The 25,936-nt window shown below is 37.3% G+C and overlaps 1 protein-coding gene across 3 annotated transcripts in view; it reads left to right on the top strand.

The window, feature by feature from the left end:
- Positions 1–25,936, top strand: part of GPD2 (glycerol-3-phosphate dehydrogenase 2) — a 214,008-nt gene that overhangs the window by 37,474 nt on the left and 150,598 nt on the right. For all 3 annotated transcript variants that reach the window (XM_043991224.1, XM_043991226.1, XM_043991225.1), the window contains exon 2: positions 7,668–7,777. In XM_043991224.1, coding sequence (XP_043847159.1) covers positions 7,676–7,777 — 102 coding nt within the window. In that variant the 5' untranslated portion in view covers positions 7,668–7,675. The remainder of the gene's footprint in view (positions 1–7,667; positions 7,778–25,936) is intronic.

The raw sequence follows: 25,936 nt of genomic DNA, 5'->3' as shown, positions 1-25,936 counted from the left end.
GGCTCACTAGAAATGGGGCCTTTTCATTCTTTTCTGTTTTAGGTGCACGGTATAGAGTCTCTTACTTGGTTGGAAGAGTGAGCCACAACAGTCTAGAAGTCAGAATCTAGGATGCGAGTTGTTGCTAAGCCTAGGATTGATACCTCAAGGTGTAAGGAGTTATTTTGGGGAGTATATTTAGGAGCTCTGGGCCAGCAAAAATACTTACTTGGCAGCGATGCAGCATCTGGACATGAACATGGTTGTACTATGCTAAGTTATGAGCTTAATTCCATGTCTCTCCTCCCTCTTTCCTGGCTGAGGTGACCCTGCTCCCAAGGTGTTGGAGGATGTGTTTGTACATTTGTTTTTGCTGTATCTTTGAAGTTTAAAAAAAATCCCTTTATAAAAGAGAATTGATGTTATAGTTAAATAGAATTGGAGTGCTAATCAGTTAGTCAGTGGGGGAGGAGGGCACAACCAGTAGAGGCCTTAGCTGAGAGTAGAGAAAAGTGACACCCACAAACTCAACAGGATATCTCAGAACCCCGAGGGAGAGATGTAGCTTCCCTACTGGGGGGGTAGGGGACATAGGCAAGAACTGATCATGCTTTTTTAAAAAATACATACAAAGTTTATTAAAAATAGGTTGCAAGTGAAATACAGTAGAAATGGGAAACTACAGCAGTTTTGATGCTTTTTTCCATAATAATGCATAAGCAATTATGCAAAGCACTTTTACATATATATTCACATTTTATTTGAATGCCCAATGATGGCCAAATCCACTTTTAAACCATTTATTGTTTCTAGATACATACTTGCATATAGTCTTATTCTTATAGTATGTATAAACAGATATTTATATCATGGTTTTGTTGTTTTCACTCATCTTTTTTTTAGTTATCGAGAGGAAAAAATGTTAATTCATCCACAGCATTTAATTTTTCTTTAAAGAAAAGTGCTGAATTTTTAGTCACTTTTAGGCTGCTAGTGTTCTCAAGATATTTGGGAGGGGCTTGCTTTTCCTGATTTTTTTCAGTCAGAATAAGCATGCAAATCCTTTATAGACACTTTGAATCAGTTTACTTTCTTATTTCATATTGAACAGGTGAAATGGCAAAAGCACACTTTAAAATAAGAAACAGAAAGATGTAAAAAATATTTACACCCAAGGAACCCATCATGTTAAGACAGTTAACACAAAATTATTCTTTAGAAGTCATAGAAAGGAGGGGAATAATAGATTCTAAAAAGCAAAGAAGCCCAACCTTTAACTCAATGGCATAGCCTGCAAATTTTACCTTAATTATCAATGAAAAAAAGTATACTCAAAAGAGATACTTTGGGGGGCAGCTAGATGGCGCAGTGGTTAAAGCATCGGCCCTGGATTCAGGAGTACCTGAGTTCAAATTCGGCCTCAGACACTTGACACTTACTAGCTGTGTGACTCTGGGCAAGTCACTTAACCCCCATTGCCTGCAAACAAAACAAAACAAAACAAAACAAACAAACAAACAAAAAAAGAGATACTTTGTAGACAATCTTCCAAAAAAGTGAGCAGAATATTTGATTTACAACATTTTAAGCAACAGTAACAAAAAATAGAGAAATACAATGACCAAAGAAAGAATAAAGAAACCAACCATCCCATGTTTAAAGGTTATTTAAAGAGAGAAGCCAATTGTAACAGTCCTAGGTGAGAGGTGATGAACACCTGAACTAGAATGGCCTTGTTATTGGAGAGAAGGGATTAGATTAGAGGGATGTTGAGGAGATGGAATTGATAATTCTTCATAATTGATGATAGAAGGGGGAGTTGAAGAGTCAAGGATAGACTCCCGAGGTTATAAACATGGGAAATTTAATAATAATAGTAGCAGTAATGATAGTATTTCTATGGCATTTTAAGCCATTTATGGTTGGTGCTCTTATTATCCCCCATTTTACAGATGAGGAAACTGAGGCTTAAAGACATTAGGTAACTTTCCCAGGATCACACTGTAGTAAGCATTTGAGGTGAAATTTGAACTCAGATATTCCAGATAGAAAGTTCAGCACTCCATCCTCTGAACCATTTAGCTTCTTGAAGAGGTGGTGAGCTTTGGGGAGAATGGGTGAAGAAAATTAGTTTCCATTTAGACGTTTGAGTTTGAGTCACTACTTGAGTGATGAAGGAACATTATTAATGAAGGAGCATGTCTAATCAAAGGTTCTTAGCCTTCTTTTTTTGTGTCATGGGCCCGTCTGGCTGTTTGGTATAGCCTGTGGATCTCAGAATAATGTTTTTAAATAATGAAAGGAAGTGCTAAATTTCAGTTAGAGGTAAGTGAAAATAAAGATATAATCACCCACTCCACTCCTCCACACTTCATCCCTGTTCGTGGACTCCTTAAAGTCTATCTATCCATGAAATGCCAGGTTAAACAATCATAGTAGAGGTGAACATTAAGGGCCCTTCTCACTTTTAATTCTGTGTTCCTCTAAAACCTGTATAGCATCTATATTCGGTGGTTCCATTCTTCCAATACAAAAGAGCAGCCTTAAGTATACTAGCCCTATTTATTTTTTGTTTCTCTGATTTTACTTTTTTCTATGTTCTTCCCCTTGCTTGATGAAGAAATGGGTAATGATTCTCATATATTTTAATGGATCTGTGTGTCCTCATTATGATTATGCCCTTAAGCAATCCAGATCTTAACCAATATATACCTGCCCGTTTTGTGATATATCTGTGTCTTAGGTGTAATCCAGTCCTGGCGATCCTGGGGACCTTCCAATAGATTTTCTTGATATTGTGGATACTGATGGAAAATTATCCCTCTATTTCCTTGTGTGATAACATCAGTAAAAGAGTCTTGGGGCAAGAATTATAGAGCAAGATTTTCCTTGAAAAATTCAAAATTTTCAATGTGCATGATCTTTAGGGTATCTAGCCTACTCTACTACTACTACTTAAATTGGAAGTACAAAGTTTAGGATTAAGGAAGAGTGTGTAATGAGGAGAGGGAATGGGAAATTTGGCTTGGAGTTGAGTATCAGTGCCTTTGTGTAGCCTGCAACATATGGTTCATACTTCCTGTGTTTTTAAAAATCACTTCCTGACAAAGTTTCTTCACTAACTTCCTGGTCCTGGGGCACTAGTCTGCCATTGTGCCAAAGTTTTCTTCATTTTCTTAAAGAAGCTCAATGAACAAGACAAGAGTGACATCCAATTTTGTATGCTTCAGGGTTGTATTTGAAAGCCAAAGATATTTCCTTTTTGGGGATTGAGGAAGAAGGATGAAGATCAGGTTTATGGAGGCTAGAGCATGGGCGAATTTTAGACATGTCAGAGAATTTCTGGCTGATTATCATTTGTGCCATCTGCAATATTAGTTTTTCAGTTAAACAGATGACCTCACAGAGAAGAATTAATTGGGAATTATTGTATGTCTTTATAATCAATCAATAAATTGATGATTAAAAATGACAGTTTCTGGGTAATTTAATAATTTTATTAATAAGACCAGCAGGTTATTAATAAAAGGAGGGTCATTGACTGAATCTCTCTGACCAAAGACCCCTATATTGGTGGGGTACCAAGATTATATACCCTTGAAACAGTGGGTGGTCAGTTGGGCTAAGAATTGATCCCTGCACAGAAAGATTATCTCCAGCTGAGGCTGAGATAATCAGTCTGAGGACCTATCAATTCAGAGAAAGTCCTTCTCTTCAATGGGGGGCTTTCAAAGTGACCTCCCTCCTGGACTGACCCGTACCCCTGTCCAGAGAAGCCTTTGGCTATCCAGATATTGGGTTTTTTTTTTTGTGTTGTTTGTTTGTTTGCAGGGCAATGAGGGTTAAGTCACTTGCCTAGGGTCACAGAGCTAGTAAGTGTCAAGTGTCTGAGGCAGGATTTGAACTCAGGTCCTTCTGAATCCAGGGCTGGTACTCTATCCACTGTGCACACCTAGCTGCCCATGGCTATCCAGATTAAATGGAACTGTCTCCAACCCAAGATTCCTTGAAAACTGGGGGATGTATTTGACCAAGATGAAGAGATACAATGCAATCTTATTTTCCTTTTTTTAATAAACATTTTTATTTATAGTTTTAGTTTCCCAATTTTTTATTGCCTCCTCCTTCCCTTACTCCCCCCCCCCCCCACCAGGTGGCAAGCAATCAGATAGGGGTTATACATGTATGATTATGCAAAGTAATTACCACATTTGTCATTTGTATAAGAAAAACCTGATTAAAAGAAAAACAATGAAATGAAAAATAACATGCTTCAGTATGTTCCATCAATATTAATTCTTTCTTTGGAGGTAGATAGTATGTTTCTTCAATAGTCTTTGGAATTGTCTTGGATCATTGTAATTGTTGAGAAAAGTCAAGTCATTCACAGTTCTTCGTCAAACAATATTGTTTGTCTCTGTGCACAATGTTCTCTTGGTTTGCAATCTTATTTTCAAGGAGAACTGGACATCTAAAAGTCAGAGCTTTTGGGAGAAGAGGGGAAACTCTGAATCTACCCAAGATATCAGTTATTAATAATAATTTCTCATAAACCATTTGTTGAGCATCTACTATGTTCCAGGCTCTGTGTTAAGTGCTAGGGATACAAAAAGAAGGAAAAGACAATCCCTTTTCTCAAGTAGCTTACAATCCAATGTTATAATAATCAAAAACCCTTCAAAATCTAGGGAAGTCAAAATTTAGTTCAGCATTTAAAATTTTCTTGGTTAAGAGGTAGAGAGGTTGAGGGAGGATTTAAAACAATCTATGAGGATTTGCCATTATTAACTTTAGTCTCAAACAAATCAGATTGGGGCAAGAGTATTGTGAGCAGTGGATTCAGGGATACCCTGATAAGAAAGAGGCCTGGAAAATTTTCATAGACATGACTGTATAGGCACTACTTATTGGATCAAATAGTGAAATGTATTACTGCCTTTGTGATGTCATCAGTGACAACACCAACATGACAGAAGGAATTCTACTGAGTATAAAAATCAGTCAGCCATGAGCAAACGTCCATGGGGCAACCAGGGCTTATTTCTCTGAGGCAAGCATTTTAACTGATAATTTAGTTAGTTAAATAGAATTAGGCTGGTATACTTTGTTAGGAGTAGGTTTCTTGGGAAGGGACCCAGGAACTCATAGTACAGGTTTTCTCAAAGCAGGTAGGATTCTGTAAAAGACCTAGTGAGGTGTGAGTTTCTCACAAGGGGGGGGGCCCTCATGTCAGGCTAGCTTTGTAGTAGCTTTGTGTTTAGTTCAGTGATTAATACTGGCACTTATTAAACTGGCCATTCTTCCTGAATATGGGGGTGGGGAGAGAGGAAATATTTGGTGAAAAAACGGGGTTGGTGAAGAAAAACACCCCCTGGAGGCATATATTAGGAGATATCCTGTGATCTGTTCCTTCTTGGTGTGTCTCTCCAAAATGCAGAAATTATTCCAATATCAAAAGGATGAGAGAGAAAGGAGTTATACTTTTGTTTGAGGGAATGAGTTTGCCAGAGTGAGTGAGGGGAGGTGAAATGCAATTTTAAGGAGATGCAGCATTATCTTTTTTAATATAAAATCCAAGAGATTAAAAAAGCTATTTTCCCTCAGCACTGTTTTTTTACATAATCATACTGTGCATAATTGTGTATGGCAAATACAATTTTAAAAATTATATAACACTCGGGGCAGCTAGGTGGTGCAGTGGATAGAGCACCTGCCCTGGAGTCGGGAGTACCTGAGTTCAAATCTGGCCTCAGACACTTAACACTTACTAGCTGTGTGACCCTGGGCAAGTCACTTAACCCCAATTGCCTCACTAAAAAATAAAAAGAGAAAAGAAAAAAATTATGTAACACTCAGTATACAAAGAGGAAGACAGGTAAAACACCTGAGCACATTGTGTATTCCCCAGAGTACTCTATGTATTAGGTGGGGATGGGGATGTAGGGAATATCTTATCAGTTTTCAGGACTGAAAGTGTGAAAGTATTTATGTGCTATATATCTTTCATTAGCTCAGCTGTGCACTCCCTGTAATTACAGTACAAAGCTTGTGGTTTAGACTGAATGGTGCCGTGGTAAGAGACTTGGGGAACTGAGTTTGAATTCTGGCTTTGCTGCTACTTGGGGCAAGTTAGTTCTCTGAGTCTTGGTTTTCTCATTTGTAAAATGAAGGGTTTGGAGTAGGTGATTCTTTAAGTTTCCTTCCTCTTCTAGATCAATGATTTTGTGATCTCCACCCTGGGGGATATCTAAAGTGAACTCTGCAAGAAATGGGTATACCAGCTGCAATTGTAATGGAATCTCTTTATTACACAGCTAGGAGTAACTAGTCTTAATGTTTCAAAGATCTGTTAGTACTTTAGTTACTGAATACGTGGTCTCTGGAGCAACTATAAATACTTATTAAATGTCTGCAATATGCAAGGCTGTGGAAGGGAGCTGTGGAAGTGGGAGGAGGAAAAAAATAGTTGGTAAAAGTTTTATTTGAGAGTTTTTTCCTTTTCATTTATGTATTGTTTAATTTTAATGGGATCATGGATTTAGGGTTGGAATGTATTTTAAAAATTTTTTTTGGAATGTATCTTTGAGGTCATCTAGTTCAACCCTCTTATTTTAAAGATAAGGAAATTTCAGGCCAAAGAAGTGAAATAATTTTCCCAAGATGACACTGGAAGCAAGTGGAGTGCTGGGATAGATATGTGTGTGTATATACAGACTATGTGTATATTCATATACATATATATCTAAATATGTGTATATGTATATAAATATGTATACATGTGTAAATGCACACATGCATACACACATGTATACATATATAACTGGGGGTCAAACTAAAACCTGTGAAAATACAGTTATCTAGAAGTAGTAACATTTTCATTACAAAAGCAGGGTTGGGAAGAGATTCATGAACTTAAACTCAAAATATCCAAGGAAGTTTTCAGAAAGATGTAATAAGGAAGAAATAAATTTCAATTACTGGAAGATATTTCCTTAAAATTATTGTAATTTCATTATTATTTTTCAAAAAACAAGTAACCTATCTATGCTGGAATGGAAAGCTTGTCTAGCTATCTACCCAGAACTCCCATATTGTGATGTTTATCACTCTTTGGGAGGATCAAGGAATTCTTTCCTTAGCCTCCACCCCTTTCCTTTCTGGTTTTGATCTTTGTAGTCTCACTTTTGGGGGATATAGTCATAATATGTAACTCCACTGCAGGAGTCAGTGGGCCCTGACAGGAAAGAAAGAATTCTTAAGAAAATCATTGAACTTTGCTAAAAAGTTTGCCAGAGAGGAAGAAGCTGTAATATCTTTGTTTAGTTAAGTAACAACAGAAACTTGTTAAGTCTCTTGTTAAGTGGGTAAGCTGTGGAACAAATTCTGAAGGCTGGGATTGCCATTTTGTCAAAACCACAATGATTTACCTCTTCCCCAAGTTTAAGAGTCATGGGGCCGTTAGCCTGGATAAATTTGTATATTTTTTGTTTTGTTTAAGTGTTAGCCTCTATGATAGTTGAAGCTATTTTGAATTACAATTTAGATCTGATCATTGTTGTTAATTTCAACTAGTGTGAATTCATTTTTATGTTTTTTGCAGTTGCTTCTTAGTTTTTGGATTTCGCTGGTAAAAAGTAATGTTATTTCTTGTTGTTTGTTTTCCTTTTTTTTTTTTTTTTAAATAATAGATTAAGAAATGGCATTTCAAAAGGCCTTCAAAGGGACTGCTCTGGTTGGAGGAGGTGCACTTGCCACTGTGCTAGGCCTCTCTCAGTTTGCTCATTACAGAAGGAAGCAAGTAAGTAATTATACATTTGCTGATTAAAATATGAAACTTAAGTCTGTTAAAGTACTGTATATGGGGAGTGTGTAAGCTAATGGGTTTGTTTAGAAATTACTGTCAAGGGCTTCTCAGTCTGATTTGGAAGCATTAATTTAGAGTACTGTATTAATGATGCTTCAGGTCTGTATGTGCTTTTTTTTTTTTTTAAAGATATGAAAGTTGTCATCAGAAAGTATTTTACTATTGAGGTTTTGTTTGAGTTCTATTGCTTTAAAAGACCATTTAGAAGGGCCAGGGATTTTTCTTTTAGGTAGTGTCTAGCTCGTACAAATATACTTATCTTCCATCTTCTTGAACATTGTGAGAAGGGGAAGGATGGATAAAATAAGGGTTACTGAAAGGGCCCATTGATAAGCCTTGGTTTCCTTTTTTTTTTTTTTTTTTTTTAGTGAGGCAATTGGGGGTTAAGTGACGTGCCCAGGGTCACACAGCTAGTAAGTGTTAAGTGTCTGAGGCCGGATTTGAACTCGGGTACTCCTGACTCCAGGGCCGGTACTCTATCCACTGCGCCATCTAGCTGCCCGGTTTCCTTTTCTTTCAAAGTCCAGTTACTTATATTTTGCATTTAATTGTTTCTATATAAATAGAGACTGTTTCTGGGGACATGAAAATTGTAAAGATTTTCCTGTGCTGTTTTTGTTTTTAAAATTGTTGCTGTTATTGGTTTTTGTTTTATTTTTGCTATGAACCTGTTCTTTTTTGGTAATCCATGGAGATACCCGATTAGCCCATAATGCAAAATCATGAGGAAATGTACTTGTTGTAATCTCAAGTCATGGGGCAAATATATAATTAGGTCTGATTACTTAACTGCATTGCCTTACACTCCCCTCCCTGAGGGCTTAGTGCTAGACTCTTCTCCAGGTTCTGATCTCAGCTAGAATGCCTGGTCTCAGAGTTTTGAAGGCCAGTGTTACATTTTCCTACTGTCAAAGTCAACTGGGACATAACTTGATTTTGGAGGCTGAGACAAAAATAAATCCACTGGCTACTTGTGCACTGTCTTTTTGGAGTGTTAACTAGGATAAAGACAGACTACCTGATACTGTCTTTTATGCCGTCTTTCCTGAGCTGGCACATGGGAACCCTGTATCTTCCTACAACTGTGTGCATTTTTGTTTCTTAATGGTACTATGTAATGCAATCACACATGCTGCTTATAATCCTCAGTCCTGAAGAGCAGTAATTATGATAATAATAGCTGATATTTATATAGTGGTTAAGGTTTGCAAAGCACTTTACATACATTATCTCATTTGATCCTCATGCCAAATCCGAGAGGTAAGTTTGCTATAGGCATTTCTATCAAATCCGGTCTACACTTGAGGAAACTGAAGTCAGTGGTCATAGAACTAGTGTCAAAGGCAGGATTTGGACCCAGCTTTCTCCTGATTCCCAAATTCTACAGTTTTTCCACTTCCCCATACTTCCTCTTTGTAATCATAATTGTATATATTTTCATTTATAGTTATTTAACAAACATATTCAGGATAAAAACAACCTCAGGGGATAGGTGCAACTGGCATTATCTTTATTTTACAGCTGAGGAAACTGAGTTTCAGTGATATTAAATGACTTGAATTCAGGTCTGCTTGTCCAGGTTTCTTGCCCTTTTCCCTCTTCAGCAGGGATTCTTTTTTTGCTAACAGTATTTCATTAAAATTGATTTCCTTTGCAATCCTATAAGCTTTATTTTATGTATTTAAAAATATGATTCTGAAAAGGGTTTCACTGACTTCACCAAAATGCCCAAAGAGTCCATGACATAGAAGAGGTTCAGAACTGTGCCCTACACTATGTGGGCTTATTAGAGCATGCTGCTAAACCACAAACACCACCTATTTGTTTAAAATCCCATAACTGGTTGGTTGTTTATCACCGAATATCTGACATTGGATCCTTTACAGGTTGGTCCATGTGATTCCAAAATGTGTATGGTGCTTAGGGTTTTGTGGTGGTTTAAATGCTGAAATTTATTAGCAGATCCCCAAATGAATTTTCCTGGAGCAAGCTTACTGCAGACATTTCATTAAAATGTGATGGCCTTGCCAACCCTGACCTTGATTGATGCATTGTTTCTTTTTAAATGTCATCTTACTTCTTCAAAAGTAAGATGGAAAAGATGCTGTTTCTTCTCTAGCTATTTAAAAAATGGAGCCCTCTTAGGAATATGGGGACTATGGGGATAGTTTATTCCTGCCATCCTTACTAGTGATAGCTGAAATGATACTTGAAAATGCCAATGCCAAAGGTCATGATATCTAGTATCATGAACTGGTACTAAATCTGAACACAGCATACATATCCTGGCCACACCACATGTACTCTACTTTCTTCTAAGCTTGCAGTTTAACTTCCTGCCAAGGAAATAAATACTATTTCATATCTTGCTTCGCTGGATTTTCAATCATGAAGTCTTTAATAGGATATGTGTAGAAGAGCAGAATAAATTAAAAGCACCTTTCTAATCAAAATGTTAAGACTCAATGAGCTTTCCCCCCCAAATAAAGACCAAAAACATGATTTTTCCCCCATTTTTTTGGGGGGTGGAGGGGGGCAGAAGGTGCTTTGTTTCCTAAGGAGTCTTATATTCCCAAGGTAAATAAGCTGTACATTCTAGTAATAAAACAGACCAGATAGCAGCAGATGTAAGTAATTAATATCCATGAACTGATGGGTTCATTTGGAGGAAAGCATGGCCAAAAAGTCATATAACTGTCATGTAAAAGGGCATTTCTTTGTGATGATTTCTGTCCCTTTCAGCTATTCCCATAAATGCACAATTTGGATGCAGGCTGGAATCTAGCCAAAGGGCTTGACACAGAAGAGGACAAGCCATTCTTGCCATTGATACAAACTGGCCATGGGCATCCCTTAGCCCACCTGTCCTTTTTCAGCATGTAGCTGCCAATCAGACATGGACTGGGGCAAAGACCTTTCTGACTTCAAGATCCAGGAAAACATTTGCCCCATATGCATGGTAATTGGCTACACATTGTAGAAGCTGAGGCTATACACTCAGGCATATTTTGCATTGTACCACATGTTGATGCTAGAAGAAAACAAATTCTGTATTTTGTGTTAATTGTACAATCATTTAAGTATGTTCAGTAAAAAGACCTCGATTTTACCCCATATTGTCTGAACTGACTTCTGCCAAAGAGTTGTTCCCTAGTTTAAGAAAGACTTGTTCATCCTAAACTTGGCTTTGTTTGAATGTTCTGGTCTGAGAGTCCTGTTCCCTGGCGTGTCTTGTTGCAGTTCTGGCCATTTTGTCTCTTTCTGCCCTGATATTGTATTGTCTTCATTGTGCTCTTTGTTTATTCCAGAATAATGCTTCAACAAATTGAATAAGAAACATTTATTAAGCATGTGATAATGTGTTCAAGTCATTGTGCTAGGTGCTGGATATACAGCCTAGTTGGGGTAATATATGACATTTAAAAACATAAGCATATTATACGGTAAGGCATGATGGGTGCAAAGGAAAGATCCAGACAAAGGACCTTAAAAAAAATTGGAGGAAAGAATGTGTGTGTGTGTGTGTGTGTGTGTGTGTGTGTGTGTGTGTGTGTGTGTGTATTTTCCAGGGAGGAAGTAGAGTGGGAAATTCGGGAAGATGGTGACTGAGAAGTGCTTTAGAGGAAGAGAAGGATATCAATGAGGAGACAAGGAAGAAGAAAATGCCAGCAATAGGAATGGCTGATAGGAATGTGCAGAGGCAGGAGATAGAAATTAATCTAGGAAAACTTGTTTTTTTAGTTTGTCAGGAAGGTGGAACACATAAAAGGGCAGTAATACAAAATAAGGTTAAGATATGATGGAACCAGATTGCTGAGAGCCTTAAATGTCAGGTAAAGGAATTTTTTTTTTGTTCTAGAGGATTTTAGAAGTATTTTATCCAAGAGACAATAGGAAGCCACTGAAGGTTTTTTCCACAAGAGGAAGGCCTTTGCCATGCCATATGCCTTAGGAAATTGATTTTAGCATCTGTATAAGAGGTGGATTGGGGAAGGGAGATGGGGAAATCATTTAGGGGGCCATTACAATGGCCACAGCTAGCAGAAATTAGGGTAGTGTGGATGTGAATGAAGAGGAGAGGTCTGGTGTTAGAGATGGTGTAGAAGCAAAATGGATAGGATTTAGCATGAAATTGGGAATAAAGGAGAGGGAACAATCAATCAAGGATGACTTTAGGATTAAAATTCTGGGTGATTGGGAGGATGGTGGTGCTTCAACAGAAACAAAGAAGTTACTGGTAGTGACTTTGGAGGGTGGTGGTGAAAATATGATGAGTTCAGTTTTTGATATGTTGGTTTTTAAGGTGCCTATGAAACCTCAAGTTTGAGGTGTATATTGAATATGTGGAATTAGAATGTAGGTAATAGATTAAGGTGAGATACATAGTATTTGGAGTCATTTAAGTGGGAGTAAGGAATAAACCCTTGGGAACAGAATAGATCACTAAGAAAGAGAATATAATGTAGTTTTTATCAATATGGTGGTAGATGGGTCATCTGCTGAGGGAAAAAGGGATTAAGGTGGAGTTGGGGGCATGAGAGTAAATTTGGAAAAGCCATGGTGTTCGAAGTTCACTTTGAGATTAATAAAAGTGAGATTAACAAAAGCATCGCTTTCTAGCAATGTATGCCACATTGAGGTTAGATAATATATATTTCTGGGGGTCTTAGACTTCCATAGTAGCAGAGATGATGCATGGTAGTAGTCAGGGGTGTGACTATTCAAATGGAAAAGGGGAGTGATGGATTCAAGGGTAGAGAACAGTTGAAAATGTTTAACTATAATATGATTAAGACTGAACAGGAGAAATGAGACCAGAGCAGAATTAGTAGATTGAGAAAACAAAGTATTGAGAGACCAGAAGGTATGATGAGGATGAAGGAATGGGTTCAGTAGAGTTGAGTGAAATTTTATAATTACTGGAAGGATAGCTACTGTGGTCAGAGTAGGAAATTTCAGAATGAAAGCTCTTTGAAATGGAGCCGGTTTGAATGATAAGATCTAAAGTGTGATCACCTTTGTTAGTGGTCTAAATTGGATGAATGCAAAGGTCTTGGGAGTTGCAATTAAATGGGAAGGCCAATGTGTTAAAAGGTTTTCAAGGTAGTGTTTCAAAAGTTTACTTTGGTCAACTGTTAAGTGGAACTCATTTCCTCTTACTATGTTGTAAATGATGTTTAGGCTGATTTCTAGGTTAATACACAATATTAATTTATCAGTGTGATCTTGGGCAAGTCCTTAACCTCTCTGGGCCTCAGTTCTCTCATCTGTAAAATGAGAAGATTCTGGACTAGAAGTCCTCTGTGGTCCCTTCTAGCTCTAGCTCTATGATCCTACAATGTATCCAAGCTATTTGATATATGATAATAGAAATGGAAGAAATTATATTGTACTAATGCTAGTAATTAAAATAGAAAAAGTTATTTTATTTATTTTGAATGCTGGGGCTTGAGGAGAAACTGGTTTAATTAGAGAGGGATTAGGTGGTAGATGGAGACTTTTGTAAAGAGTCTTAAGGGGTCTTTTGGACTCTGTCAAGGGCTTTTGAATTTGATAGCTCTGCTTCTTAGGTCTAATTTCACTTCAGTACTTTTGGCTTTTCTTTGATTCAGGTTTATCTCTAGCACTACTTTTACATCTATCAGCAATGATTAGTGTTGTTTGGGAGACTCTCAAATGGAATTTAGAGAGGGAGATGGATTTCCCTGAGGCAACTAGGCAAGGGTTGGAAGAGAAGGGAAAGAGAAATTAAAGAAAATATGCATAATTCTTGAGAAGGATATTGACTAAGGCGGCCTCTACTAAGCTGTGAGTTTGGTGAAAGAGTAAGGAAAATGGAGTAGGACTTAGGTAGAAAAAAATCCAGGAGAGAGTACCCTTGGAAGAGATGAGCCCTTTGGCCATTTTGTAATGCTATTGACTTTAGGCACCTTGACTTCTGTCCATAGATGGCAGCATTAGAGTGGGTAGGAAAGTGTGTAATCTGCCACTCTGAGGCAAATTTGCAAGTGAAGGTTTTGTTGTTGTTGTTTTGTTGTTAACTGTTACTTGTGAGAACCCCCCAAATCCAAAATAAATTTATTAGATTATTTGGGGGGAGAGAGAGACAGAGACAGAGAGAGAAGAGAGAGAAGGAAGGGGTGGCTTCCTACTCAAGTGTTTGTGAGGTTAAATTATTTAGAGTTCAGAAAAGGGTGTAAGAAGATTTGCCTGATTGGCTTCATATAGGCAATCCATAGTCTGCAAAAGAAGGGCAGTATCATCAGGTAAAACAATTTATTTTTGGGAACTCAAAACACAAGCTTTGGGTGGACCCCAAACAAGATAAGATCTGTTGAGACCAAAAACAAATACTTGGTGAGATCTAAGAATTATTGGTGGGGTTTTTTCCAGTCTGTTTTTGTTTTGTTCCCCCACCTCTCCACCCCCCTCCTTGAGGTTAGGAGGGTTAAGTGACTTGCCTAGGGTCACATAATATCTAAGAATTCTTTACAAATACCTGGCTCCCCTGGAGTATTTCTCAGCTCTACAGTCAGCATTTTGTATTAGACCATGTTTTAACCTCATAAAGCTAGGTTCAAACTATTAATCAATGATAAGTAATAATCCACAATTCCCTCTTTTGGGCCTGAAGCCCAACCTTCTCATACTAGAGAAAGCATAATTATAGGAACAAAAAGCTGGGTTATCGTTTCAAAGGAAGTTCATTAAAATAATGACTCAGCTGCATCCTCCTTACTACCTGTCTCACCTAGAGCTTGATATAATTCCTTTAAGAAGGGGTAGGGGTCAGATTGTTGACAGACTTTCCCCTAGTGTCTCAAAATCAGAGGGATAAATTTGAGTAAGCCATAGGAGCTCTAAGTCAATGGATTTACAACAGGAAACAAGTGTACTGTGGCCATGAGTATCACAAAAATTATAATCCTGTATTTACTTCAGTGTTATAAAAGTTGAACTAGGTTATACACTCATTATCTCAAACATCCCTTAGAGACAAACTTTGTTAAATAGAATCTATAGTTAACTAAATCCAGTTACAGATTAAACTACCTGGAGGGCTCACAATGGAATAATTTGAGAAGGAAGATATCACCATATCACCAGTTAACTAAGGTAGTTGACAAATAACGAAATCACTTTAGGAAGCCCAGACTTATAAACACTTTGTAAGTCAAGTTTTGGTAAGGTATGGTTAATAAAAACAGAACACAGGCTTTCAGTTGACCAAAAGTTGCAGGAGGAATTGTCCTAATCCCCAAATAATAAATAAAAGGAATTATGGCCTACCCCTCTTTTTTTTTTTTTTTTTTTTTGGTGAGGCAATTGGGGTTAAGTGACTTGCCTAGGGTCACACAGCTAGTAAGTGTCAAGTGTCTGAGGCTGGATTTGAACTCAGGTCCTCATGACTCTAGGGCCAGTACTCTATCCACTGTGCCACTTAGCTGCCCCTCTACCCCTCTTTCAAAAGGGCAACCATGAACACCATGAAATTTCAAAGCCCTTTAAAGTAACACAGTAATGGTTATCAGTATTAAATAACATTGTCTCTTCAAAGTCCATTTAATCAATACATTTCATCTTGAGCCCAGCTGTCCGTGTAGTTATCTGGTCCATGGAAACATCTTACAAATTCTGGAATAGGCCTAGTTCTCAGGGCAGCCCTGGAGGGGATTTCTCCTAGTTGATCTGCTTCTCTGGTTCCACGTCATGCAGAGATTCCCTAGGTAATACTGCTAAAATCTGCCTGTAATAGGACTAAATACAATTTAATACAGCCTCCTAAATTTGGCTTTCCAGTAACTAATTCATGTGGTGAAAACCAGCTCAAATCTTCTAGAGCTAATCCTATTAACATTAGACCTATAATAAGAATATCAGATTACGAAACCATAATTCACCTGAAACATTAGAGAACTTCATACCACTTGCTCTTTCTATCTTTATCTGAACCTTGTACTTGATGTAGACAATGCCATCAACAAGATGAAGGAAGACTTTTTTTTTTTTGCGGGACAATGAGGGTTAAGTGAATGTGCTTTATCCACTGCACCACCTAGCTGCCCCCAGGGAGACTTAAAAAAAATTAATTAAAAAAAAATTTTTTTTTAGGAAGACTCTTAAAAAGGCTCCATGAGGGCATGACTTATAAAATGAGCCCTCCTATCCCTTAATATTATCAGAGAGAGAGAGAGAGAGAGAGAGAGAGAGAGAGAGAGAGAGAGAGAGAGAGGTGTCAAAGTAGGAAAAAAAACATGATTTAAAATTCTTCTTACAATCATTATAATGCAATTGTACATGCAAAATCTTTTATCTAATTTTTAGAACTTACTACTAAACCATACTCAAAGTCTATATTTCCCATAAGAAACATTTAAAGGCAATCATTTATACATATGTATAAACACATACATCTAATTCTTAGAGAAAATGATGTTGTTTTCTCAAAGTTAAGTTTTCTACATTATCAAAATTTAAAACTTTTATATCTTTAGCTTATCCCCCTCTTTTTAGGATATATATTTTCTTCATAGCATCCTTTTTTTTTTTTGGAGGGGCAATGGGGATTAAGTGACTTGCCCAAGGTCACACAGCTAGTAAGTGTCAAATATCTGAGACCAAATTTGAACTCAGTTCCTCCTGAATCCAGGGCCAGTGCTTTATCCACTGTGACACCTAGCTGCCCCCTCTTCATAGCATCCTAAACAAATAAGATACTTTTTTTTGGGAGGCAATCAGTGTTAAGTGACTTGTCCAGGGTCACATAACTAGTAAATATCTGAGGCTGGATTTGACTCATTTGATTTTGAATTCAGGTCCTTCTAACTCCAGGGCTGGTGCTCTATTCACTGTGCCACCTAGATGCCCCTGAATAAAAGACTTTAAGGACCTAAACTTATACATGAATATATAACCATTAGCATAGAGGTGGTAAACTTAAAAACTGATTTACCTAGCTGCTTAGACTAGGAAATTGACCACAAATTCAGATTAAAAACAGTAAGATCTTTTATACTTGCATCCTATTATAGTAACTCAGAGATATTATAGTATTTATGTATTGATTAATCGATTTAGGATTGCAATGACAAAAACTTCTACAGCTCATCTGCCCAGATTATAGAAATTTTTGGTATGAAAGGAAAAAGAAGGGGACATGGTTATAACAATATCAAGTCTGTGCCTTCAAGGGCACAGACTGACCTGATATAAACATAGCAGGGAAAAAACTCCCTTATATCTGTTTGATTCCAGGTAAAAGTTATAGTTAAGAGCTGATTATGCCGCAAAGTTCCACTTTATTCACAGGTATCATAGCCAGGCTCAGAATTAAACAGGTGGGAAAATTTCAAGTTTAAAAAGAAAATAGCACCATGGAGAAACTGAATCAAGGATCTTACCTTTACTCATGCAAGATTATCTCCTCAACTTTCTCAAGCATAGACATCTACTTTTAGCAGTTCTTAGACTGCATTCTCTTTGAGCAGCACATGGCTTTCCCCTTGAATGATGTACTTTTGGCTTAATAACAATTCATACAATCATACCTGAAATAAAAACTCAGAACAATATAAAATTATAGTGCCAAGAGATTTTACTTCAAATAGTAAAATTTCACTAATAACAAAATTTCATTAATCACAGCTTAGAACTGGGTTATTGCTGCTTTTCTCATGTTGCAATAAGTATAGATAGAAGGCTTTATCTTATTTATCCTTATTCATCCTGGAGCAGAAATCAGTAATTTAGAAATTAAGAGCAATCACATTCTGGGGGGGAGGGGGGGGCAGCTAGGTGGTACAGTGGATAAAGCACTAGCCCTGGATTCAGGAGGACCTGAGTTCAAATCTGACCTCAGACACTTGACACTTACTAGCTATGTGACCCTTGGCAAGTTACTTAACCATCATTGCCCTACAAAAAAATAAAATAAGAGAGTAATCACATTCTGGAGTTTCACACATAAAGTGAATGTATAATAGTTGATTAAAAAACCTTAGAAAAACATAAGCTTCCAGACTAACAAATATCCTTATTGCCTATTAACCCCTAAGGAAGATATAATCTTTAAAACTAAGGGTTTTTTTTGTTGCTAAGTTGACTCAAAGATAAAACTCCAAAATATGCTATTAATCAACAGGTACAATTTCATAATTTTCCTAAGTGATGACTAAACTATTAGATAAAACATTTTAAGCAATCTTGTAAGTTCTTTAAAACTTCACAACTTGTTCTCTCTCAGAGTTAGTAATATCTTATGACCTTGCACCTCCCCTCCCCCCACCAAAAAAAAAAAGGCCCAAGGAACCTTACAGATAAGGACCACTTAAGAGGTCTGTGGTACTTTTTTTCCTCAACAAGTTATTATTATCCATTTTAAGCAAAATATACCCAATTAAACACTTAACAATTTTGAACTTTGTGACCACATTCTTTGCCTTTCCAATTCATAATCTAACAGCATCCAGATTAAAAGTTACTTTTTAATGATATAATTGCAACACCCTCTGGTTATCATTTTTCAAATTAATGGCATTTATTATGCAGTGGTTTTCCCAAATTCACAATACAATAAAAATTAGAAGTGTAACAATAATATGAACAATATTATGGATTTTAAAAACCTAACACAAAACCTTTTTGCCAGTCAAATAGCATCAATTCAGTTAAATGCATATCCAAATCTTCTTCTATAAAAAATGACCAACTATCAGTTTGAAATTCTATTCTAGTCACATTCAAAAACTAGTATAGAGTAATCACACTTAATAAAAATAATTAGTAGCAAACGTTTATATAGTGTTTACAATGTTCCAGGCACTTTAAAATTATTATCCGGGGGCAGCTAGGTGGCGCAGTGGATAAAGCACCAGCCCTGGATTCAGGAGTACCTGAGTTCAAATATGACCTCAGACACTTGACACTTACTAGCTGTGTGATCCTGGGCAAGTCACTTAACCCCCATAACCCGGAAAAAAATTAAAAATAATAATTAAAAAAATTATCTCATTCGATCCTCACAGTAACTCTGGGAGGTAAGTTCTATTATTGTCCTATTTTACAAACAGGGAAAATGAGGCAAACAGAGGTCAAGTGACTTGTTTAGGTTTGTATAGCTAAGTAAATTTCTGACGTTGGATTTGAACTCAGGTTTCCTGGTCTGTTAGTTTCCAAGCATATTGGCTTAATGCCACATATCAAGTGTATTTTGCATTAAGTTCTGCTTTACCACAGTTATCTCAATAGGAGAACACATCTCACTGTGAATGAGACCGTATTATAATTTAGTTTCCAGACAAATTTCAACCAAATCAAATCTGGATATACAATCACAAATGATAACATTAAAATTTCATTTTTCCAAGGGCTATTAACTGCCAGCACCACCTCAGAGTATAGAGCCCATTGCTTTCAGTTAGCTCATTTTCAAAGATTCACTCTCATATTCCCATCTGTCTTTTTTTTGGAGCCCATGAGGCTCCAAGGATTGAGATATCTTCTTTTTTTGTTTCTTAATAGTGTTTTTTTCCAATTACATGCAAAGATAGTTTTCAACATTCTTTTTTTTTTTTTTGTCGGGGTAATGGGGGTTAAGTGACTTGCCCAGGATCACACAGCCAGTAAGTGTCAAGTGTCTGAGGCTGGATTTGAACTCAGGAACTCCTGAATCCAGGGCTGGTGCTTTATCCACTGCGCCACCTAGCCACCCCCAACATTTATTTTTGTAAGGTTTCGAGTTCTAATTTTTTCTCCCTCTCTTCCTTCCCCCTTCCCCAAGACAGCAAGCAATCTAAGTTATATATGTACAATCATGTTAAACATATTTCCACATTAGTCATGTTGTGAAAGAAGAATCAGAGCAAAAGGGAAAAACCACAAGAAAGAAAAAAAAAAACAAAGTGAAAATAGTACGCTTCAATCTGCATTCAGACCCAATAGTTCTTTTTTTGGTTGTGTAGAGCATTTTCCATCATGAATCTTTTGGAATTGTCTTGGATCATTGTATTACTGAGGAGCTAAGTCTATCACAGTTGATTGTCACACAATATTGTTACTGTGTACAATGTTCTCCTGGTTCTGTTCATTTCACTCAGCATCAGTTCATGGGACATATTCTTCTAATGGTCTTTTTTTTTTAATAATAAACATTTTTATTTAAAGTTTTTAGTTCCAAATTCTATCCCTCGTTCCCTCTGTCCCCTCCCCCCTTCCTGAAGCAGTAAGCAATCACATATAGGTTATAAATGTGTAATTATTTAAAACATTACCATATTAGTCATTTTGTATAAGAAAACTTGAATAAAAGAAAAAAAAGAAAGTGAAAAATAGCATGCTTAGGTCTGTGTTCAATCAATATCACTTTTTTCTTTGGAGGTGGATAGTATGCTTCATCATTAGTCCTTTGGGATTGTGTTGGATCATTGTTCTAGTGGTCTTTCAAGGAAAGAATTTTAGTGTGCTATACTCAAATAATTCCATGTCACAAATTTATTTCTATATTTTGATTTGGTAAATAGTATAACTTGATTGAATATTGTCTTTCTGAAATTGGCAACAGGCATCTCTACAAATGTTTCATATATCCTTATCTAGATGAAAAAAGGAAAAAAAAAGCCTTCTCCAACCATTTATCCAAAAGTCCAAACCCTTGTTTCACATTACTCTCCTTTACACTGTCAGTACAAAGGGGTTTCTCCGGTTCCTCTTGTTCTCCTTTTATTTCTACCTTCTTAAACCTTCTATTGTGTATGTTTCTTTTGTTTTGTGCTTAATCTTAATCCTAGCTGCAAATAATTTGATTTTGTGTTGGTTGGTCCCACCCATTTTCAATCCTAAAAATCACAGAGATTTAGCTTCCATGGTCTTGGAGATATTTTGAGTTTAATTTAACTAGGGAATCCCATTTCTGATACCATATTGTTTGTGAGAACAAATCTCAAAATCTGAAATAGTTTTAGAATTAATTTTATTAAGTCATTTGGTAGAGAGAGAACTGGAAAAAAGGGGCAGCTCCCTCCCTAAATCTTTGTGAGCTTACATTATATAGAGTTCAAATGAAGGCATAAGGATATTTGCCTGACTGGCCTCAAGTGGACAGTCTCTTTGGGATGTATGGGGTATTCAAGGAGGATTAACACCCTTTTCAGGGCTGCTCATTCACCTTTGGTTTCTACCTGGCACTCAACTCTCACCCGTGGCTCCAAGAAGCTGTAGCATACACAGTGGCCATACCCCTGTAAACCATCTCAGAAGATAGGCTAAACTAGGTTGAGGGTGATGAATAGGCCTCAAACCAGTTGGTGAGTCTGGAAAGTGTCTATCCCAAGCATGTGAAGATTTCCCCCAGTGGAAATGGTCGGATGAGAATAATTTGTTCCACTGGCTATGAAGGTGACTGAAACAAGTACTATAGAGTATTTAGAACTGGTCAGACATTCAGAAACACCAAGGTCATCCACTGCATTCTGGGTCATTGCTAGTTGGCTTGACTTTTTCTTGCCACTGTATTCTGGAAGACAGAATGAGGCACTTTGTGCAACTCTGCCTCACTTAAATTCAAATTCATATGAGTCAAGATATGACTCCATGATGTCATTGATCTTCAAAAATAAAGGACAAATAACAAGGTAGTTTCTAAGAGAAGACCAGTTTGAGATGTAAACTATCAGGTAAGTCAATCTATTTTGAGGAACTCAAAACATAAACTTTGTATAGACCCAGAAACAGACCCGAGGGAACCCAGAACAAGCACTGGGTGGGATCTAAGCATTCTTTACAACCATCTGGCTTCCCTGGAGGTTCTCTCAGCTCTACAGTCAGCTTTTCATGTTGTTTTTTAACCTCATAAAGCTAGGTTCAAACAATATTAATGAACGATATATAATAATTCACATAACTTGTGGAATATCCATATTTGTGCATTCCCAGAGAGCCCTGTGTTTAATCACAGCTCCTAGGGTTGTAGATTTAGAACTGGAAAGGGATCTTAGATGTATGTCTAACTCCCTTATTTACATTAGGCCCCAGACAGGTAAAAGTGATTGGCCTAATGTTACACTCTAATTGGCAAGGTCATGATTGAAGCTCAAGTCTTCATGCTGCAAATCCATTGCCCTGTATTGATTGCTTGCTAGATGCAACCACAGTAAACTTTTTTCATTGATTTTTGGAGCATTATTATCAAGCAAGGTACCAACAGTAGATCTGTATTCATGGTCACAAGAGCTGCCTAACTGTTCAAGCAAGAAACACAATGTGAAGAACACATTTTGACCAAATTGAATTTTGTCTATCTCTAGATGACTTGAACTATGGACCAATCATACCTCTTTTTCTTGAGTTGCAACCTCATTTCCTACCAGTATTATCCAAAGCCAAGTGTTCCATGGCAGAATTATGTGCACAAAGTCAGATGCCACATTCTACTCTCAAATATGATTTTTAAAAAAAATTTATTTATTTTTAGTGAGGCAATTGGGGTTAAGTGACTTGCTCAGGGTCACACAGCTAATAAGTGTTAAGTGTCTGAGGCAGGATTTGAACTCAGGTACTCCTGACTCCAGGGCCGGTGCTCTATCCACTGCGCCACCTAGCTGCCCTCAAATATGATTTTTAACTCCTTACCTTGTGACTTTGGGTAAATGCATTTCTGACCTTCAATTACTCATCTGTAAAATGAGGACTTTGGAGGAGATAATCTTGTAGATTCCTTCTAGCTCTAAAATTCTATGATTTTATGACCTTATAGTAACCTAACCGGTTATGCCAGCATTTAGGGAGGGAAAGCAGGGGGTGTGATAGAGACAAGTGACTCTTTCTCCATAATGAAACATTTGATTTCCAGTGAGGTATGAGATTGGACAACCAGAAGTTGAATTTCTTTCTTAACTTACTGGTTTCAGGATATAGCAGATGACTATTATTGCCAGTGGCCTCTGTCTGGATGTGCAGGTTTGTGGGATATCATTCATATATATTCCTTCATTAATTGATTACAAAGTAAATATATAAGTGTTATCTTTAATTTTTTAAAGGTATAATTAGAGAATACTGCTGCCATATTATAATTGGGCACATGGTGAATGATATTTTATGTTTAAATCAATACTTAAAACCAAGTTAAGCTGATGCATATTTAATGATAAGTGTATACCAACTGCATGGCAATTAGGAATGGATGGTAAGAAGTTCATCTAAATGGCTATTACTTTTTAGTAATTATTACCAATTAATAAATAATAATTTATTACTATTACTTTTTTGACAAATCAAACATTTTATTTGGTCACTGAAGGAAAGAGTAGATATCAAGAAACTCCCAGAGGCCTTGCAGAAGATCATGGGATCCATAATTCAAAGTGTCCCAAATGGTTTGGTTTTTCTACAGTGGTGTGCTGGCAAATGTTTAACACACTTTTATGTTTAATTTGCATTATTAACAATTTCTCTATTACTTTTAAAAGTCTAGACAATGGAAAAACCAACAAATCAAGCCCTCATTTGTAGCATCTGACAATTGCTGACATGTAAATGCTCAAACTGAAAATTTTATGATTGGCTTTTGTGAGCTGTATGAACAGGTTCTAGCACACCCCTGCTCCACTGCTTCTGTTTGAGGAGAAGGCATTCATGGTAGGAACAATATTTGCCTTTTAAGTTAGGCTAGTTTTCTCTTAAAAGCTATTAGAACTGTCTTCAAGACTTAATTGGTTCAAGGAATGAGGCTTGGGCTACTGATATAACTTCCTTGTGGTCCAAGTACAAAAGCCAGCCAATGAGGAGGTAGCAGCTGCTTTTCTTCAGGCTTGACCATGACACACATGACCTGGCCACACAGATGCAGGGAAGCTCTCCTCATTAGAATCCAGGTTGTTTCCTTGCTCATTCATTGTCTGGCTTGTGAACTATTAGATGGGCTACAAGTATCTCATTTCATTCCAATTGTGATCCTTCAGCACCATAACAACCTGAACTACAACAGCTGGTGATAATTGACTTAATTGAATTGTAATGAGTTGGTTCTCTTTCTTCAGGACGCTGGTGGAGAGTGGAGTTAGAAATGTGCTCTCCCTTTAATAGATGAATCTAGGCCTTTCTCTTTCTCTTCACCAAATTCTTATTCTTGGGGAGCTCACAGATGACTTCTTAAAGTCAGTCAAATCTGATAGACACCTAGGGTGGGGAGCATTCTTTATCCCTTTCTAGGTGACAAAGATGGGTAGTTGTGCATACTTGGCTCCACAGTAATGAGTTCCTCTTAAACACAGTTCCTTGATGGGGTCTGTAAGGGAGGGAGTAAAATTCCTTAAAGAGTGAAGTCTGTCAGATTATCTGTATTGGCAACCAGTTGGCTCCATGGCATATAGTACCTGGCTTCCAAGCCTCCTCATCTTGCCTAGGTTTGCAGCCTTATAGTCATTCTGGACTTCTCCCTTACCCACCCATTCAATATTCAGTCCTCCACAGCATTTCTGGAATTTGTCTCCTTTGCTCTACTCATAGGTCGCCACCCTACTTCAGAAGGGCCTCATCACCTCTTGCCTGGACTCTTGCAATAGCCTCCTAATTGATGTCTCTCTCCTATCTAATCTGTCTTCCATACATTTAACAAAATAGTATTTTTAAAGAGCTAGTCAGTTACCTGCTTTGTAAACTCTGCTCCCTATTGACTTTAGTATCAAATAACAAGCTTCTGTCATTTAAAGCTGGCTCCAGTTTTCCTTTCAGCCTTTTATCTTTCTCTCCTTTACACACTTTGATCTAGCCAAACTAGCCTTCTTGCTGTTGCTCACACCTGATATTTAGTCTCCAGCCTGTCTGGTTTTGTATAGGCTACACGCCATTCCTGTACCTCTTAGGCTCCCTAACTTTAAAGCTCAACTCAAGTACCACCTCCTACAGGAGGTCTTTTTTGATCTCCCAGGTGCTTGAGCTTCCTTCTTGAAATTAATTTGCTTTTATTTTGCATATATTCTGCATATAATTATAAATGTACATCTTGTCTCCCTCAATAGATTGTAAGTTTCTTGAAGACACAGACTGTTTAATTTTTTTGTCTTTGGATCCCCAGAACTTAGACCATAGCTGAGGCTTAAGAAATTCATTTTAATTAATTAGCTAGCTCCTTACATCTCCACCTTTAAGACAAAATAGACTTTGAGGTTCCATGGTCAGCTTACCTTCAGGTGGAGCAACAGAAGTTAAAACTTAAAATGAGGTAGATCTCTTCCCTTTCCTATGGGAATTATCCCTTCATTCAACTTTTTATATTAAATTCTATTTTTTTAATTAATAAGCATCTATTCCTCCCCTCCTAAAGGAATTCCTTCATCAAATATACATACCCCAACAGAAAACATCCCTTTTCTGTTTTTGTTTTTGCAGGGCAATGGGGGTTAAGTGACTTGCCCAGGGTCACACAGCTAGTAAGTGTCAAGTGTTTGAGGCCGGATTTGAACTCAGGTACTCCTGAATCCAGGGCCAGTGCTTTATCCACTGTGCCACCTAGCCGCCCCCAACATTATCCCTTTTCAAAAATATGTGTTTTGCTCTGCATATCTTATCTATAATGTCTCAGGAGGTGGGTAGCATTCTTTTTTTTTTTTTTTTAGTGAGGCAATTGGGGTTAAGTGACTTGTCCAGGGCCACACAGCTAGTAAGTGTCAAGGGTCTGAGGCTGGATTTTGAACTCAGGTCCTCCTGAATCCAGGGCTGGTGCTCTATCCACTGCACTACCTAGCTGCCCCTTAGTGGGTAGCATTCTAAATCACTGGTGTTCTGGAATCTTGGTTGATGGTAGACTTATTCTTCTGGTTCTACTGTCTTCACTCTTCATAAATCCAAAGTGAGGGTCAAGTGATATCTTCTTCCTCATTTTTATAGACTTCTACTTGTACCCCCTAAATATGTGACATAAATTCCTCTCCCCCCTTTCTCATCTAGTGTGTTCTTTCCCCTCTCTGTTTTTCCTTTCTTCTTTGAAGATTATCGCAACATAACAAAAAATTACTCATAGCCCTTCATCTTATTTGACTCTATGAACCTTTTTGACATTACTTTCTTAGGTGATGCTTTTGTTATCCTCTCTCCCTA

Source organism: Dromiciops gliroides, chromosome 3, assembly GCF_019393635.1.
Source record: "Dromiciops gliroides isolate mDroGli1 chromosome 3, mDroGli1.pri, whole genome shotgun sequence".
NCBI classification, from domain to species: Eukaryota; Metazoa; Chordata; class Mammalia; order Microbiotheria; family Microbiotheriidae; genus Dromiciops; species Dromiciops gliroides.
Note: the sequence above shows the minus strand (reverse complement) of the source record. Positions and strands in the feature narration are given on the sequence as shown.